Source organism: Chrysemys picta, chromosome 6 (genome assembly GCF_011386835.1).
Source record: "Chrysemys picta bellii isolate R12L10 chromosome 6, ASM1138683v2, whole genome shotgun sequence".
Lineage (NCBI taxonomy): Eukaryota > Metazoa > Chordata > Testudines > Emydidae > Chrysemys > Chrysemys picta.
In genome coordinates this window covers 2,326,891-2,345,056 of record NC_088796.1, presented here as the reverse complement: position 1 = coordinate 2,345,056, position 18,166 = coordinate 2,326,891, and the positions used below count along the sequence as shown (strand labels likewise).

Here is an 18,166-nt window from a genome sequence, read left to right as displayed (position 1 = left end):
GTGCAGTCACAATAACCAAGCTCTGAAAATTCAAGCCCTTTTTGGTCAAGCTTCAGACTAGGTTGTGGCCCTGGTGCCACTGATAGATGGTCTCCTTGTGGCTGTGGAGAATAGGATAAACCTGAATGCTTGTACTGCTGGATCATCTACAACCTTTGCTGCAGTACATTAACTTTTAACCCTTCCCCTCAGCTGCTTTACCTAGAATTCTCTCCCTCCAGAGGGGTGCAGTGGGCAGGCTCCAGCTCTGTGAGAGAGCTTTCAATGTCCAAGTAAACACTTACTGATTTTTTTCACCCAGATTTCACCATGGTAGATTAAATTTCCTTCAAGTGAATTAAAATAATCTGTTTTATGGAGCTGTCAAGTCGGAGATTGCTGAGGCGTCTTCTCTCCCCTCCTACTCCTTGCAGAATACATTGCGGGGTGGTGGTGGTGAAAAAGGGATGAGCTGAATAAAGGAATGCCCCATGTGCTCTTCTGTTCTGCAGCCCTTTTAGTGGGGCTATATCACAGGTTCATGGGGTCTCTGGTACCCCAGCCTTTATGCAGCCACTTGGGAGGGACCCCCTCTTTCTTTGCCAGGCTCGAAGCTTAGGTTTGCACAAAGGTAACCTCCACAGCTCTTCGACTCGGCCTTCTGGCTTCAGCACCCCTGTTTCTCTCTGGGTGCACTGAACAGCTAATTCAACTGAGTTCAGACTCCAGTTTAGGGGCTTTTCCCCCTTCAGAGAGCAATGCAGCCAGCAAGTATCTGCAGCAGCACAGCCTTTTCAGAACAAGATAGCACTCATTAGTCAACTGGAATATAGCATCTGAGAGTCCCTTGGTCAGCATGGCAAAGCCAAGCTGAAGATAAAGTCCTTATTGGCAGAAGCAATTGCCCCAGTGTCCCAGGCTCTCCTGACATCCATCTGGGCTCGCTCTTTCTGTCCCTGTGAGTCTGCAGCAGCACAGTTAAACCTCTCCTCACACCATATGTCTTTATTCCAAGTTGCAGCCCCACAGTTTCCATGTCTCAGCCTTTCTTGGCGGCCAGGTGTTAGAGCTAATGTTCCAGTCGTTGGGTTTTCCATTCATATGTTGATTCCATTCAGTTCTTGATGGCGCATTCACATCAACTCAGACAGGCTACATGACTCTCACACCCCATCTCTTCCCCCTGTTCCAGGAGAAGCAGTTTACCCCAGCAGGTAGCAATACAAAGTCAGTGGGTACACGGAGTCACACCTACTGATCATAAACATATTACAAAAATTGCCTTGCTCTCCACAGGCTGCATCTGTCTCTCTGGTCAGGATCCCCTTAGCAGGCTGAGGAGAAAGAACCCCGGTGTGCAGCGAGAAGCTTAGGATCTGCCCACATCAACCAGGGTGAAGATCTCCTGCCTCTCAGCTGTGTGGAGCTGGTTGAGTACCACCCACTAATGAGCAGTGTGTAGTTGTTGAAGCTACACTTGAGGCAAGTTCAGGCTGGACGGGTTCCTGCATGAGAGGGATAGGGTCTCAACTGCTGGATCAGATACTTTCTGCGTGCCATCAGCTCGATCCCTCTTTCCTTCTCCCTTTGTCCCAGCTCTCTTCCTCTCTCTCTGTAAACTTTTGTCCCTTCCTTTACTTATCCTCTCAATTTCTCTATCCCGTCCACTTGGGCCTGTCAGGGCTAGACATGTGTCTGCATCCCTTCCCCTAGAAAAGGGGAGGGGAGAGGTGGGAGGGGGGAATAGGTCTGCTCTGCTGTAGGCTCACTTGTCTTCCCTTGGTTAATCAACCCATGGAAGAATTGCTTACTTTACAATTTTATCAGTGCTTTACTCTACAGGAAGCTGGAATGACATGGAAAGATAAGTTTTTTTTTTTAAATAGAATAATATACACTGAATAGACACCAAAGCATTTGGCCTCTATTTCTCAATTCAGTTTTATCAGTTTTAATAATTCCCTACCGGCTCAGGTTTTAATTTTAGCCCAGCAGTGAATTTAAAAAAAAAAAGGTATTTAAAGTAAGTAGAAATTTAATTTTCCTGCAGGAAGGCAAATAACTGAATACAGTGAACCCTGATAACTGAATGCAGTACCCCGGATATAAAGTCCATGCTGTCTCCCGGGCTGTTTAGTCAGATCTGAGTTGCAGCTGTCTTGCCTTTTGTGGAAAGTATTTGTGTCAATGCCATCCTCCAACAAATAAAAAACCCAACCAGGCTTTAGGCAGAGAAATTCCCCAGGTTCACAAGGAAGAATAGTTTCTTTTGTGGCTTGGTTAACATCTTTTCCTTTATTTCATAGCCATGTTTCAAGATTTTGGTCTGCAGTTCTGAGGTTCAAGTCTGTCTCTGTTCCCTGGAACTCTCATTAGAGTCTCAGTATTTGCTGTCATTTCGTTCCTCAGCACCCTGCAGTCACTGAAGGACTCTCTTGTCCTCTAATGTTAACTGGTGGCAGCTGCCCACTGTCCATTAGCTAGTCCTAGCCATGTAACATCATTGAAATTCTATTTCATATGCTAATCTTTGAAAGCTCAGGTTGCAGAGACCATCATTCTAGTTATCCCACTCCCTTCAGAGCTCTCAAATCCTGACCAAAAGGACGTTGTCTCCCATGATGCTTCTCTCATATTGCTTCTTGAGTGCTGACAGCTCCTGGCAACTAGGGAGCGAAGACTGAATCAGAACTAAACCTGGGTTGATTTAAGTGGCAATACAATACTAGCACCGGGTCCCCTATACTGGAGTTTTAAGAAATAAGAAATGACATGAATGCTGAAAGGTTCCGTCTTACAAATGTTTGCCAGGAGCTGGACAGATTTGCTAATACTCAATGAGAAAATTATGCTCAATTGTGATACTTTCAGGTTAGTTATTGTAGTCTTGTTCCCCTGGGAAAACGTTTTCATCCTGTCCAGGATTTGTGTGCCGAGCTTTGAAGATGGTTAATGCTATAGAAATCTTAGATTGTATTTCATTTTATTTACTCATCTAGGTAGTTTTCACCATGGGTAAATGGACTTGGAGCTCCATTTGAAAGCCACAGCACAGTAATCGGGGCATTTAGTATTAATCATTTCTATTACAGTGTAACTCAGTGGCCTCAAGCAGATCAGGGCCTTATTAGCAAGACCCTACATAGCGAGCATCACGGTTCCTGCCTCAAAATTCCCACCTACAAAATGCAGCAGGTGAGAACAGACAGAGGGAATGGGAGAGGAAGGGTATGGGTAACAGCGATAGGAACAGGTGGCTACTTAGAGCGGCTATGTGCAAAATTTGCAGTATCTCATGACAAAGATGTCTGGAATCCCTTCTGTCCAGCTGCCCAGCCATGATCAGCTGACACTTTGCTGTAGGCAATGAGGTAAGGTGTAGGTGTTGGGCTTGGAAGAAGGCAGGGCAGGGCTTTATGGCTTAGTTATTCTATGCAATGAGGGGCACAATGGAAGAAATCACGCAGGTTCTTGTGGAAGAAGTGGTGAAGTAAATGCTCAAGGCTGGAATAGCTAAAAGAATTAGGTGCATGGGTGAATATACAAAAAGGTTCAAGACCAAGTAAATAGACAGAAGATGAGCAGACAGGAGGGGCTAAGGTTGAGATTTTCAAAAGCTCCTAAGTCACTTTGAAAACTGCACCATTTAGAGTATGAAGAGCTTTAACTTTACAGATGCGGCATAGGTGAGTTGTTCCCCCATCAGAACTGAAGTGCGTGGGGAAACCTGCACAGCTCCTCCTCCGTACACCAAGCTCTGAAGAGCATTGCTCACTCAATGGAGAACCAGAACCAAGAGAGGGAGGGACTAATGTAAAATACCTAAAAGTATAAACATGAGCTTGCAGTGGGTGTGGTGGAGAAGGGAGATCCAGTGGAAGAATTGGAAGAGTGGGATTAATGGCTAGGAACAGTAGGCTGGAAAGGTTATTTTAACAGCAGTGTTTTGAATAGACCGGAGGGGAGCAAAGTCGGTGTCTGAGGAAGACCTTTTAAATGAAGTACTTCACTTCTCACAAAGTTAGGGTTTGTTATTCTATAGTGGGGAATGAATAGAAGAGAAGTCTTGATGTTTCAAAATAAATTAATAAAATCATAGTTGTATATATTACATCCCCATGTGCATGTGTGTGTTTTAACAAAGTGATTTTTAGTTTTGGAAGCAGGAGATCAACATGCATGTGTTTTGAGTCCTGAATTCCCCAGACTTTTAACAGAATTGATAGTCTTCTGCTGTAGTCTTAAGATGATTTTTATGGCTGAGTTGCCTTCCAAGGGTGACAATCTCCTCTTGCAGCTAAATTAGGGTGGGTGGACAGTAGATGCTGCTGCTAATAATAATAAAAAAAATCATGTGGGGGAAAAATAATTTTCTTGCAATTAGGTAATTGCAGTTATCCCCAGCCCCCATATCTCCCCCCACACAGAGTTTTACAGAGCTACCATGGACTCACCCTGAGAGCTTTTCCAGTATGTGTCAGCCCGTTGTGCTGTGCTGTCTGCTCTCATGATTCCAAAAGAGTGTATTTGGTTTATTGTCAGATTGGTTCCATCAATTTCCATTTCCTTCGGAATGGCTAATCACATGAAGAGTCAGTTCAAGTCCAGGAGTGTTGGTGTGTGAGGGAGAGAGGGAGGAGCGGGGAGGGGAGGGGAGGGGAGGGGAGGGGGGGGGTTATGCGTAAGGCTTTAGGCAGGAAGCAGATGAAGAGGAGGAGTAGAAGTAGCAATTGCTGCACAGCTTTCTCTCTGCCTCTTTTAAGTACAATATTTTCTGTTGAGTCACCACTGACGATACGGCTGAAGTTTGACTGCACTTGGTGCTGGCTGGAAAAGGGGAAAACGAATTCTGTTGCTGACCTAAGAAATTTCTGTTGAGGAATCCTCCTGGAAACGGACCGGATTCTCTGGATTTGTGGCTTTACATTTGTTGCCTTCTGTTGTTTTTCACTTCGGATATTTAGCAGCTGTCTGCATTTTTCAAATGTCTTCAACTTTACACTAGTCCGTATCCCAGGGTTGAGGGGGAACAGGATACTTGAGATGCCTTTGACAACAGCATCTCCTTCCCAGCAACCTGTGACGGGACACCAAGAATACGTGTTTATAATCCAAGTTCATTGTCTGGCTAACCTGTAACAAGATAACAAATCCTTCCAGATTTGTTTCTTCTGTGAGAGCATGCTGTTGTGTTTTATAGTTTTCTATTAATTCCGTGAATTTCCTTTTCATTTAACCTTTTGTTTTTGTGTGAAGCAGTAAGGTAAGTGATTGGAACAAGTGAATTTGCTAAATGTAAACTGCAAATTGCCAGCAAGTACTAAAGTTTATTGGGTCCAAGGAAAATTGCTATGTATTTTAAATTGATTAACTGTATATGTATATATTCATTATTTATGTAATAGAATTTGGTGATATTCCCCTGTTGATACAGTAGAACCAACAGACGCTTACAGGAGTTAAACACACGTGCATTGAGAGGAGAACCTACTCCATAATGTGTGTATTCATAAGCTTTATATTTTTACTATCTATACTCATTTATTGAAGAAGTCTTTAGCATTGGTATAGTTGAGGGTTGTCAGTGTTTATTCTGAATATCTTTGAATTAGGAGGCTTTATATCTCTGCTTGAACTTGGCATCAAAGATCTTTACGAAGGGAATAGTTGAGGGGAAAGTTTTTTTTTTAAAATTAGGAAATAATTTAAATTTGATCACTTGAAAAGTAACTGGTTTGAGTAACTCAGTTAATGGTTTCAGATTGTTCTATGAATGCCAGGAACAGAAAAGGGCTCCCTTTTTTAAAACTGAAAATGTTTGCCATTGGCCTGATTTAATGGGTTGACTAGCTTGTGAGCTGGCAAGGTGAAATGATGACTGGCATGAAGCAAGCAACAGGGATGCTGTACAGGCTTGTGAATCAGAGCAGATGGTGTGACAATTTCAGATATCTTCTCACCTTCTATTTCTGCCCCTTTTTATGGGCGACTCACTATTGCTAATGTAGAAAGCCTTTTTGAGATGAACTTCCAGACTTAGACGACTGGCAATGCTATTTATCTTTACATACAAAGGAAGAAACCTTGAGAAATAAATCTTGTTCGGTTTGAGCACTCTTGGACTAAAACCCTTCTTGGCTGAGGCTTGGTAGGATGAGCTAAAAAGCAAGCATGTTCCATCAGCTTTATATGCCATCTTTCATAATTCATCTAAATGGGAATGGCTGCTGTTTGTCCCCTTAAATTGATCTAGACAGTCTTAAGTGGGCTTAATGACTTATCAACCCCCACCCCCTCATTGTAATGAAGTGTTCATTCCAATTCCCTTGCAAAGGAACAAATCCCTCAGCCCATTTTGAGGGTGGGAGGAATCCCAGGGAGAATTACTGAGCAGGGCAGAGCTTGGCCAGGGATATGAGCTAGTGCCAGTCGTTACCTCCAGCTGTGATAAGCACTGCTTGACACATGCGTTTGCATCTCCTAATTGCATCATTTGGACTACCCAGCATTACCTACCATCTCCAGCTGTGATTGACCTTGTAACCCACATGGGTTTACAGCAAGCTGGGAAATCAGTTGCAAGCCCTTTCAGTGAGCAATTCCACTTCCGAGAGAAATCTTACTTCTCCTCCTCCATTCTGGTGGCTATTGTCGGAAACACAGGGGCTGCCTGGGAACTCAAACTATTCCCTCTGCTCCCTTTATGGAAGCCAGTCTATCATGTAGACTGTAAATGGGAGAAAGATACAGCCTGCAACCCTTCTTACTTGAGACAGAACACTTAGCTTCCTTTAACCCTTTCATGACTGTGCTTCTCTCTCTCACTGAAAGATATATCTAGGTTATTTGGAAGCACTGCATGTGCATTCTACCTTGGATGTAACTGGAATGTTCAGAAGTAGTTTCAATGACCCAGTAAGTAGCTTCCTAAATTCTGGGATCCCAGGTAACTAGTCAGGAAAACCTGATACTTGTGTTTCAGTTGGCCATGTCATTTCCTTTCAACAGAAAAGTTGGTTCTTGCTTCTGGCTTCTCAGTTGTAGTGCGTGGTCACTAGGATTCTGATTTAGGTCCATCTGCTTTAAAGAAAACTTTCATCTCTGATCAGATTACAGTAGTCCTAGGTTGTCATTTTTACCTCAACTCTGTTTGAAGTTCTGTCTGATTTATCTAGTCTGGTGAAAAATTCAATACACTTTAACATGAAGATTATGAAAATAAGAAAACTGCTGAAATTAATTCCACTTAATCTGCTGTTTGTAGTCAAACACTTGACTGCCCCACTTGCTACTGTATATCAGTAGAAGTAATTTTGTATGAGAATATGAATAAATAACCCAGGTTTTCCTCTTGTTTCTCAGGACAGCCTTCTCATCTTCTTGCCTTTCCAAGACACAGCACAGGGTATTCTCAGGGCTGAGAGCATACTTCAGGTTTTGTTACTTACTTGGGGTCAGGCATGAGTTGCAGTGGTAAAACTCAAACCTGTCACTTTCATAGTAAGCAGCATTCAGCCCATTCCCATCTGTTAACTCCATGACTGCTCCATTCCTTTGACTCTTGTCTACAGGTACCTCATTTTTGGCCACTAACTAGTGACATCCTTAGCCTCTTAATACATGTAGTGCTTTACCACTCCCATCGTTGTTCCCTCTAGTCTTAAATATAACCTCACACAAACAGCAATGTTGAAAGAATATTAAAGTTGCAAAGTTAAGCTCCCCAAAGTGAGGACATGCGAGAGATGGGGAGGATGTCTGGTGGGCATGCCACTAGTTGGTTGGGGGTAGGAGACCAGGTTCAGTTCCTTACGTCCCCGCAGACTTCCTGTGTGACCTAGAGCAAGTGAGGTAAGGTTTGTCTACTGCAGGGTGTGAAGCTACAGCACACCAGCCTGCTGCACGCTAAGGTCCTCTGTGGACACTGCTGTAGCGCACCAAAAGTCTTGGACTGCAGCTTGGTTGACTTGTCCTTGTGTACAAAAATGTCCTGAACTATTTTTTTCCCCAAATTTTCTAAACAAATCCTTTCTTGGGCAGACCCCAAACCTGGAAAACGTCTTCCCGAACTCTGAGCATTTCAGAAAGTGCTGAGGAACTGCAGGTGGTGATTAGAACAGAAACAGTGGTGGAACTGTAACAGTCATTGCAGTTCTTGCTCTCATACAGTAACAAACACTGTTATTATTAAAAAAGGAACTAACTTGCATAATAAAACCGTCTCTCACAATCCCTTACTTAGAACATTGCTCTTTCCATACTTTGTGCAGCATCCATCATTCTTTATCTTTGATTATAAATGCTATGGGCATGTTCCCTTTTTAATTCATCTGGAAAGTGCCGGGCACATCTTCTCTGTCACTTCAGTAGCTGTAATGTCCTCCAGGTGAATGAGTATTCAGATTACATTCTCTCCTTTAGCAGTACTTAGTGCTGCCATGCATCCAGACTCACTGAGCGGTGTCATTCATATTATCACTCTAAATCAAGTGGCAATTTCTATTAATTATTAGAAAATCAAGTTTTGGAAGAGACGAGGTGTTAGAAAAAAGCAAAGAAATATGAAGTTGCCTCCCTCAAGTGCTGTCTAATCAAAACCTAAACCTTGTCTTGTCAATTAAAACGTAGCCTGTCAGTCTCCAGAGATGGTACTGCCAGCAACGCTGCCTGTAGCTCTTCCACACCGCTCAGTCAGACCCTGTTGTGTGGGTCCTTATTGAAATCCTTTCCGCAATTAGTATATTTAAGATTCTATAAAAATTCTCAGGAGGAAACAATGTTACAGCATGTAGAAGTGCTGGGGAGAGGTTGCTATAGCAGCCTTAAGCATAAGATTCCTTTCTCTTGTTCATGTCAAAACCTTGCAGTTCCAAAGTGCCCTGCATTTCGGATGGTATTTCTTTACGTTTACTAACGAGGTAACTTCTCAGTTATTTCACTTCATTGCTTTTCTTATTTGTTAGTACAGGTAATACAGAACGTTACGCATTTTCAAATACGTTTCATGTGAAGTCAGACACCATGGCTCAGGGTGCATTCTGTGGGAGCCCTGGCAGACGAAAGACTGTTCCAAAATACATCTCCTCTGCTGGAATTTGTTGCCCTCTTTAGAGCCACTTCACCACTCTAGTATTGCCTTGATCATCTTTCATCACATTCAGATAAGAGTCTTTTAACTGTATTGGGGGACTGGGGAGGGAGATAAGTCTTAAAGTACCAGGCCTCTGAAAGTGTCTTCATCAGACGAAGTGGGGTCTGAGGGGGCATCCTGGCCCATACTAGGAATGGCTTAGCAGCGGCAAAGAATAGGCCCCATTCACCAGGACTTCTTTCCTGGAGCCACTCAGTGCTGCTGGAGAAGGATGCTGTAAAGCTGCTCCCCACCCTTTGCACTGTATCCGTGCGATGGCTGACAGAGGAACTGAGCTGGGGTGAAGTCAAAGCCACAGCTCAGCACAAGTTGCTGCGAGGTCTTTTCCCTTTGGGGAGAGCCAGGAGCCTCAGAACTGCGCTGTTCATGTCCCTGAAGGTCAGGCATGAGTCTAATCATTGCATCTATTCCTTTCTTCTCTGGACCTTTCACACTCTTGTTTACCACCCCACTGTGCTCACTGCTTGCATCCCTCTGGTTTTCACTCCTGCTTGTTCTGCTGTCATTGTAAATCTATAGAGCCAGAAGAACATTCCTTTGTGGCATTCATACATTATGGGGAGACATTCAAAGGCTGAAATGGGAGCTAGGTACACAACTCCCATTGGCTTTCACGAGTGTTACTTTGCCTCATTCCTCAAGGTTTTTGCTTTTTAAAAAGTTTGTTTTCATCCCTGTGGAGCTCAAAAAAATTGGAGAGATTTTGCTCAGACTTTGGGCAGAGGTGAATTTTTTGGTAAGTTTCAGTGAGTGACTTCCACCATATGGCACACGAAGCAAAGTATCCATCTAACAAGGGTCCCTGCTGTATCTAGGAAAAGGTCAGGGTATGAATATTTTCTCTCTAAAGAGACTAGGCCTCCTGTTACTTGCCCTGGTGTTGGGTCAGACAGTAGAGGTTTCAGCTGTGTCCTTCAGTTCAGTTCTTCATGATTTGGTCTTTGGTCTTAGCATCCAGGTCTAGATTGGGTTTCCAGGAATTCCAAGTTCTTTCTGATCTCTCCTTTGCAGAGGCATAGGCTCACTCTTGGATGCATTAGTTGCTGGCAAGAAATGGTCTTCTCATTTATAGTTCTTAAACCCCTTTGGGTGTGTTTAGTCTGGAGTTGTGCCTGAGCTTGTGAGGTCTTACACTCAACTCGATGGCATCCGTCTCTGGTACGGTGGAGCGCACAGACCCTGGCATGGTGGAGGGGAATTGGGGGACAGTGGCAGAGTGGGAGATGGACATGGGGACACAGAGCCCCATCTGGTAAGATGGGGTGAATGAGGAGTCTGAGGGGGGCCCACAAATCCCTTGTTAATGGGAGATAAATGGTTTGGGGGGAGGGAGAAAAGGGGGATACACAGAAGCACCTGGCATGAGGGAGGTGGTGGGAGGGTTGCAGAGAGTCCCTGAAAGAGGAGATGAGAGGGTGATGCACAGGGAGCATGTGAGGGAGAATGGAGGGATGCAAGGAGCCCCTGGTGAGTGCAATGAGCTTGGCCCGTAGAAGCCACAGAATGTATGACCTGCTAGTATCTCACCCCTTTCAGGCTTTCTTCCCAGTGATAACCTTTCCTTGAATCCTCTGTTTGCCTCTGGATGAAACTAAGGCTTTATTTTCTGTGTTTCAGTAGGATGAAGCGGTCTATGAATTGTCTCTGAAACACAGGAATGGAGTTGTCCCTCAGCTTGAGCAGACTTTCCTGTGTTCTGCTCTGGACACTTCATAGTAGTCTTTTGGGAAATACCTCTCACACATTTGTTCCTCCTGGGAAAAGCTGGCTAATCATTACTGGTTCCCGAAGTCAAGTTAATTCCTTTCTTCCTTGCTTTGACAAATTGCCTCTCCATAACGAGAATCCTTCGGAACATCTGTAATTATACAGTTCTGTCGTGTTTGCACTGGACTGGCATCTTTGGAGCTGTTGCAATCTCTTGAATAAGGGTTTGTCATAGGGCCAATCACTGCAGTTGGCGCCTGCTTCTGGCTGCTGTAGGGATCAGCTCTTTCCAGGTCCAGTGCCCCCCCTTCTGCTGCACGCTGTGTGACTCAGGATGCTCTGTCTTCGTGACTTGGCCTTCCAGCAGGTCACTATCGTCTTCCCCTTCCAGGGTATCAAAGTCTTTCCATACCAACAGTTTGAGGCAGTCTCCTCATGCACTGCCCTGAGGATACCTCTTCCTTAGTGGCTGGTAGGGGAACCTGGGCCCTCCTGCTACTCCAGGTTCCATTCCAGTGACCCTATACCTGCATCGGTGGCCTGCAACAGTGTTTCAGCCACAGACAAATGAACTGAAAGCAAATTCTAGCTTGCACTGTTTTTTGGTATACCTCTACCTCGATATAACGCTGTCCTCGGGAGCCAAAAAATCTTACTGCGTTATAAGTGAAACCGTGTTATATCGAACTTGCTTTGATCCACCGGAGTGCACAGCCCCACCCCCCTGGAGCACTCCTTTACCGCGTTATATTCGAATTCGTGTTATATCGGGTCGCGTTGTATCGGGGTAGAGGTGTATCTAAAGGAACAATCATTAAACCACTGGCAGTGTTGTAGCTGTATGCAAAAGAACACAATGTGGTGACCACCAAGCATAGTAAGGGAGTCCTTGCAACACACAAATCCTTCTCCCCATCATTAAAGGGAAATAGTTTTACACAGCAGAAAATATATGGAATTAACATCACTATCTGTGTATGATACTTGGCTCATGTACGTAAGAAGCCACAACTTTTGATCTTTACTTTCTTCTGCTCCGCAGGGAGACTGATACTCTATATTGTAAATCTCTGTAACTGTGTGCCGTAGTAATTTAAAAATTGTTAGTGTTTAAACAGATTATTCTTTTCTTCAGTGACCTGAAGAGGTAACTACGTAATTGATGGAGAAATATAGCCCGAGCAAACACTATTTCCTAGGTCAGTGCAGCTCCCTGAGGGAGTAGTTAAATAGTAAAAAGAAAAACACTACATTTTTTATGGACTAAGGCCTGAACCCTTTCATTTTATTAAATCAAAACATTTTTTCCTAAGAAGGGTGCAAAAATATTCGGAAATGGGAGAACTTTAATCTTTCAGTATAAGTCTGAATATCTAGCCTCTTTGGAGGTACATTTTACATTTTGGAATGAAAACGACATTGGGATGCTAAATTCCACTTATGGAATAATGGGATTTGTAAACTGAAGTGCTGATACAATCTTAATTATGGCAAAGTGAATGGATCTAATTAATACAAAGGTGAGTGTTGGCAAGCACTGCTTTTTCCAGATGCAAGGAATCCTCCCTCCTGAAGAAAAGCAGAAGGGTAAAACCAAAACATATTCATTGAAAATATTAGAAAATGGTTAATAAAAATGAGAATGTTATATGAAAAAGTGGACCAAATATAGTTGTGGGGTGTAGTTAGAGGGGGATGTCTTATGGGAACGAGTTTCAGTAGCCCGGCTTCGCTGTAGACATATAGAGCTCTGGATAGGTACTCTGTAAATTGAAATAAGTAAATACTTTTTTTGATTTTTTTTTTTAAAAGATACATCTATCTAATGCTTCAATGAACTTTGGGTTTGCCCCTCAAAGTCTATGAAAGGGCTCCCACTGACTTCAGTGGACCTTGGGTCAGGCCCTAATACAGGCTGTAATCTCAATGCAAATAAAACTCAAGCATTTTGGTACTCCTGTGGTTAGTACACTGTATAGCCACATAATGTGAAATATGTGGGATCAGTTACTGGGCCCGCACTCTTGGCTAGGAGTACTGCAGAGCTAGTACATGCTACTCTCCTAAGGAGACTGGGTGTAGTGTGTTTGCAAAGACCCCCAGGGAAAAGCTCAGATTGTGATTCGCTTTGCAAGCAGTTGCACCTGGTGCTGCTCAGCCAAATAGCGTCCAAATGAAGCAAGGGGAGATTGGCGTCCCCTGTTGTGGATTGAATCATGTATGAGACGCATAACCGTTATGCCAAGGACCAGGTTAGCTTTGTGTTGAGCTTTCAGGATGGAGATTTAGTGCTTGTGTAAAGTGTAGGAGAGGCTTGAGTTTCCTCTGCTGGTAATTCTGAAGAAGAGGAGAAGCTCCCTTTAACTCTCCCTTCCCCTGCTTTTACAGACGAATTCTAGACTTTCCACTCAGAAGTAATGATATTACTGTAACCCTTCATTCTCAGAAACAGGTGTACATCATAAAACTGCACCCTGAAGGCTTTATTTGTCGGTAAAAATGTTAATACTTAGGCAGTAGTTGGGACTTCCAGAAGCTGGGATTGGACGACAGAGGATTGATCTCTCACTAAATTGCGCTGTTCTGTTCAGTCACTCTGAAGCATCTGGCACCAGCCACTGTTGGAGACTGAGCTAGGTGGACCATTGGTCTGACCCAGCGTGGTCATTTTTATATTGTGTTCAGTAATTCATTATGTGCTGTTTGTCCCAGTGCACTGTAGAATTATTTTTGTTTAAAATAATTGTTCTAGGGCTGAACATTTATTACAAACTGAGAGGCATTTAGTATAGCTCCTACTCTGACCAACTGTGCCACGTGCTGTCCTGATTAGAGCACATGTCTAGGAGAGGAGGGATAGTCCAGTGGTTAAGGCACTAGCCTGAAGATCAGGAGACCTAGATTCAATTCCCTATTTGACCACATACTTTGTGTGACCGGGGCGCATGTCTCACTGCCTCGGTTCCCCACCTATAAAATGGGGATGCTGAGGCTACACTAAGGCTTGTCTACATGGCAGGTCACTGTGCGGCATGTCAGGGTGTGAATCTACAGTACACTAATTCGCTCCGGGACTCTCAGCATGCTGCAGCTGTGTCCTTGAGGGAATGTAGAGTCACACTGCTGTATATTCACACCCTGGCTTGCCACTCAGTACCTTGCTGTGGAGACAAGCCCCAGGATTGTGTGGTGCTCAGCTATTACACTAATGGGGGTCAGACAAGCCTTACACAGATAACGTAGTGTTTGTTTCCTTTCTATGGGAGGGGTTCGATCCTGGAATGCTCCAGTGTAAAATCCAGAAAACTGGAATAAGAATGACATCATCGTCCTGTCAGCTCAGTTTGTTCATAAGCTGTATATGGCGTATATTATATGTAGGTTAACTTGGGAGCTTGTAAGTTTTGAGTGTTTCTTTAGTGTTACTTTCTTATTTTAACATTTATTACTAAAATAATGAAAAAGTTTGATAGTCTGAAAGCTAGCATCCAGTCTCTGCTGCTGCATTATGTCAATCTCAGTGATTCCTTTGGGATTGCTGATACCGAGCAAATTTAAACTTGATCTTTCTTCACCTTTGAAAGGGTGAAGATGGTGGGCCTAGGGAGAAGGGACACCTGCAGAGAGAGAATCCTTAGTATTTTGTGACAGAATTTTGTATTCAGAAGAGGTAACTACATAGAAGGGGTAGCTACTTTTGTGGGACTTGCAGTTATAGCCGTAAAAAAGGCATGGTCACACGTTGACTGGTCAGAGGGCTTTGGGTTCTTTGGTATTTTTTTACCCCCTTGTGAAAAGGGAGGTACAGGGGGAGATACTGTTGCTTTATTAAAGAATGCCTCACGTAGAACTAGTTATCAGTGCAGCAGCTGAAATAAATGCATTATGGTAGGAAAATTTGAAAGAGTAGATCCTCTTTCTGACTGGCTTGATGTGGATGCTACTACTTTTTATTATATGCTGAAAATTGCCTTGTATTTTCTGACCGGAATGCAATATCTTCCCCTCTTTTGGTAGTTGCTTCATGAAAGAATAAACCCTGGATGTGAGAGTGCGCGTCGGGCAGTGATTGATGTGTGCTTGTACTGCTGTATTGCACTATGGAGAAACACAGGGGCAGCTGCTGCTGCTGTTTGCTAGCAGTAGATTGAAAAGGCCAGAACATGAGATTCCTCTTCTGCACAGAAAATCTATTGTAAAAACGCTTGGCCAGGAGGCAATTCAAGAAGCAAAGATTCTGTTTGTATCTGAGGGAGAAAATGAAGAGACTTCTGCAAGGCCAAGTAAATGAGATCTCAGTGAGTCAGAGTCACCAGCTTTCCCCAGTAGAAATTGAAACAGACGTGTTTGTTTGTGGGATAAAGAGGAAATCCACAAGCACTGAATTTTCTACGATTGGAGTGGGCTTTGCTCAGGACAGGAGAAATGGTTCTGGGGAGGTGAGCGACATCTGTGTCGGTGAGGTGGAACTTAACTGGGATGGCTGTGTAAAAATACCATGCTCAGTTCAACGGAATCAGCAAGACTTAGAGGGAATATCATCTGAGGGTACTATGCAGCCTATTTGCCAGAGCAAGGGTGTAATGTCTGAGGGGCAGGACCTTTCTACCCTTAGTATTACCATGAGCTGGAGAGAGAGCACTGAGAATGAAAACAAGCTTCCAGCATACAACAGTAACAGCCTTCCCCCGAGAGACCATTCTGCAGATGTGATTGAGTACATTGTTAAAGAGCTACAGGGGATAAGTCGCATCCAGACAGAGATTGCAGAACTCCGGCAACACCTCACCTTGATAAAAGGCTCAGTGGATGAAGTGTCCAGCTGTGTAGACACGGTCTTGAGTGAGATAGAAGGCTTACAGAGTGGTTCCACTGCCAAAACGTCTCATGTCGCACACACCAGGGAGTCCTACAGAGCTGTACGCAAGGAAGAACCAGTGTTATACTTTTATGGGATCCCAGAACAAGATGGTGAAAACACTATGGAGCTCATTTGCAGCTTCCTGTCTGAGTACTACTGCTTCAATGGTATTCAGTGTAGTAAGTACATAAAAGATGCTTATAGGTCAAATGCAACTCCAGGCAAACAATTAGTACCAAGACCAGCAATTGTGAAACTTGCAAACCCTGAACAAAGAGATTTCATTTTACAGAAGTCTATTCTCATGCAAAGCACGGGGGTCAGGATTGTTGCTAGCGAAGAGCAAAACCAACAGACTGGCCAAAGGGACTGCCGAGCAGATCCACTCTCATTACTGCAGTCTGGCCTCAAGAAAAATCACTGGAGCTCTCTGAACTGTGATGAAGAGGCCCAAAGAACTGGTGACGATGGGCACCTTGAAACTGAATCTTACCAGGTTAGGTACAAAAACACAAGTAGAAAAACACAGGGTCTAGGGGAGAGAGTTGGTTTTACACAAAGGTCAACCTTAGCTAAGAAAAGTAACTTGATCTCTGAACTCGAGGTGAAAATGGGGCAAGTATCGCAAATTATAAACAACTGTAGTGAGCAAACTTCACAAAAGAGTGACTCTCCTCTGCCTGTCCTCCATGTTTCCCACACACCTCAGCAAACTCTTCAGGTGACTCGTTTGTCCAAAACAGATGAAGGACATTCCTGCCACTCCCCAGAGACCTCGGATCATGCCAGCCATATACACGCTTTATGTGGTGGAGGAGGACTTGGGCTTGACACTGAAATTGTGACTAAGAACTGCTCTTCCCCTTTAGAGGAGGATAAAGCTGAGGGAATAACTACGGGAGAAAATGAAATGGAATGTAACACCATGCTTCAGTTCCTCAGTACAGAGCAAATAAATCTTCTCTTGGAAGATCAGTCTACGGGTGCTACAACTGTAAGCAGTGTTCACACAGCAGATAAACTAGCTGATAGCAGTGATACTCTGAAAGATATGGTCCAAATAGATCTGAATGACCAAGATCAAACTGACCAGGTCTTTAGGGATGTGTTAGAAAATTCCCAGTATTTTCTTGACCATTCCCAGGATAACATTGATCTTGTGGACATGAAGTTTTATACTAACAAACTTGGGAAAGCTATTCATCATTTTAGATCTGCTCTACAGGTGGTGTTTCACAAGCTGGAGACCAGTGACTCTGAAGTCCTCCTGGAAAATGATACCAGCTTCCAAATGGAACATGATGGCAGACTTGCGCTGAGTGGTGCAGGTGTCTGTGGTAGCTCTGATAACTTTACAGAAAGCCCCCCCAGTCAGTCTTCCGAGAGCCAGGCCAACACATCTGCGAACAGTGAAGCAGTTCAAATGCAATTTGTTCCTTCCAGGCTTCCACCTGCCCCTCATGAGTCTCCTGTCCCTAGTTTGGTGTTGAGTTCTGACTCAGAGATTTATGCTGGACAGTCCCTACCTTCTGGTGAGATGGTGACAGATGCTAGTTCTCTACCTGAGCAAACAAAGGAGTACAGACCCATGAGCCTTGAAAAGGTGTGTGCAGAGACTATCTACCTGAACAAGTGCATCAATAACTTCAAAAATGTGCTGAGGGAAAAAAGACAAGTGCGTAGGAGACTTTTAAAGGACCTAGCGCAGGAAGCAAGCTTGGTTTCGACCGATGAAATGAATTCAGGTATATTAAAAAGTTTTTAATTCTTTTTCTAAAGTCTACTATTACTATAGCTGGATATGCAATATTTAATTCAGTGGTTGAACAACTTATCAAAATGCTTTATAGGTGATTTGTAAATGGTTAGATACAAAGTACATATGATGTAACAATACTGAGTCAATTAAAAAAACAAAAAAATCCCCCCAATACAATCTATACCCTATGCTAAAGTTTAAACTATGTAACAATGCGTTACTGAAACTGCTGTAAAACGGAATACAAATCATCATATTATTTTTGAGGACCTAGTCATGTAGCTCCAAAATAGCAGGTGTGTGTTTGTTTTTTGTGTCGTCTTCTGTGACCAGGTTCTTTCCCAAGTTACAGTAGTTACAAAATCCAATAGGAAAGTGTGTCTCAGCTATCCGTAATTAGACTTGCCAGGTTCAGGAGTGGAACCGTTTAGTAATGAATTGGTCCACGCTTCTCCAGGTGGCTCCATCAGTGATTAGTAGAATAGTAAATGTTAAACTAGCCCCTATGTGAAATGTGCATGGGTAGTATGCTTTCACGTTTTTGTAACTTGTCTGAAAGATCTGTCCGTGAGGTGAGACCTCAGGGAAATATTCCACTGTTGCTAATAGGGGTTTGGGATCCCTAATGTAGACAGGTCACCGACTGTTGCAAATGCATTAAACATTCTGTTGGTTTGATCTGCTCTGGTGCAGCGTTAACACCAACTGT

General features: G+C 43.6%; 1 protein-coding gene across 11 annotated transcripts in view; it reads left to right on the top strand.

Annotated features, from left to right (window-relative positions):
• UNC13B (unc-13 homolog B) overlaps positions 1–18,166 on the top strand; it is a 378,814-nt gene that overhangs the window by 186,823 nt on the left and 173,825 nt on the right. The window contains exon 1 of one of the 11 annotated variants that reach the window (XM_065598634.1): positions 14,977–17,443. The exons of 7 other annotated variants lie outside the window; for them this stretch is intronic. In XM_065598634.1, the coding sequence (XP_065454706.1) occupies positions 15,097–17,443 (2,347 nt within the window). In that variant the 5' untranslated portion in view covers positions 14,977–15,096. Of the gene's footprint in view, positions 1–14,976; positions 17,444–18,166 lie in introns of those variants that run through there. 3 more of the 11 variants (XM_065598629.1, XM_065598628.1, XM_005288863.5) reach the window with 3 other exon arrangements.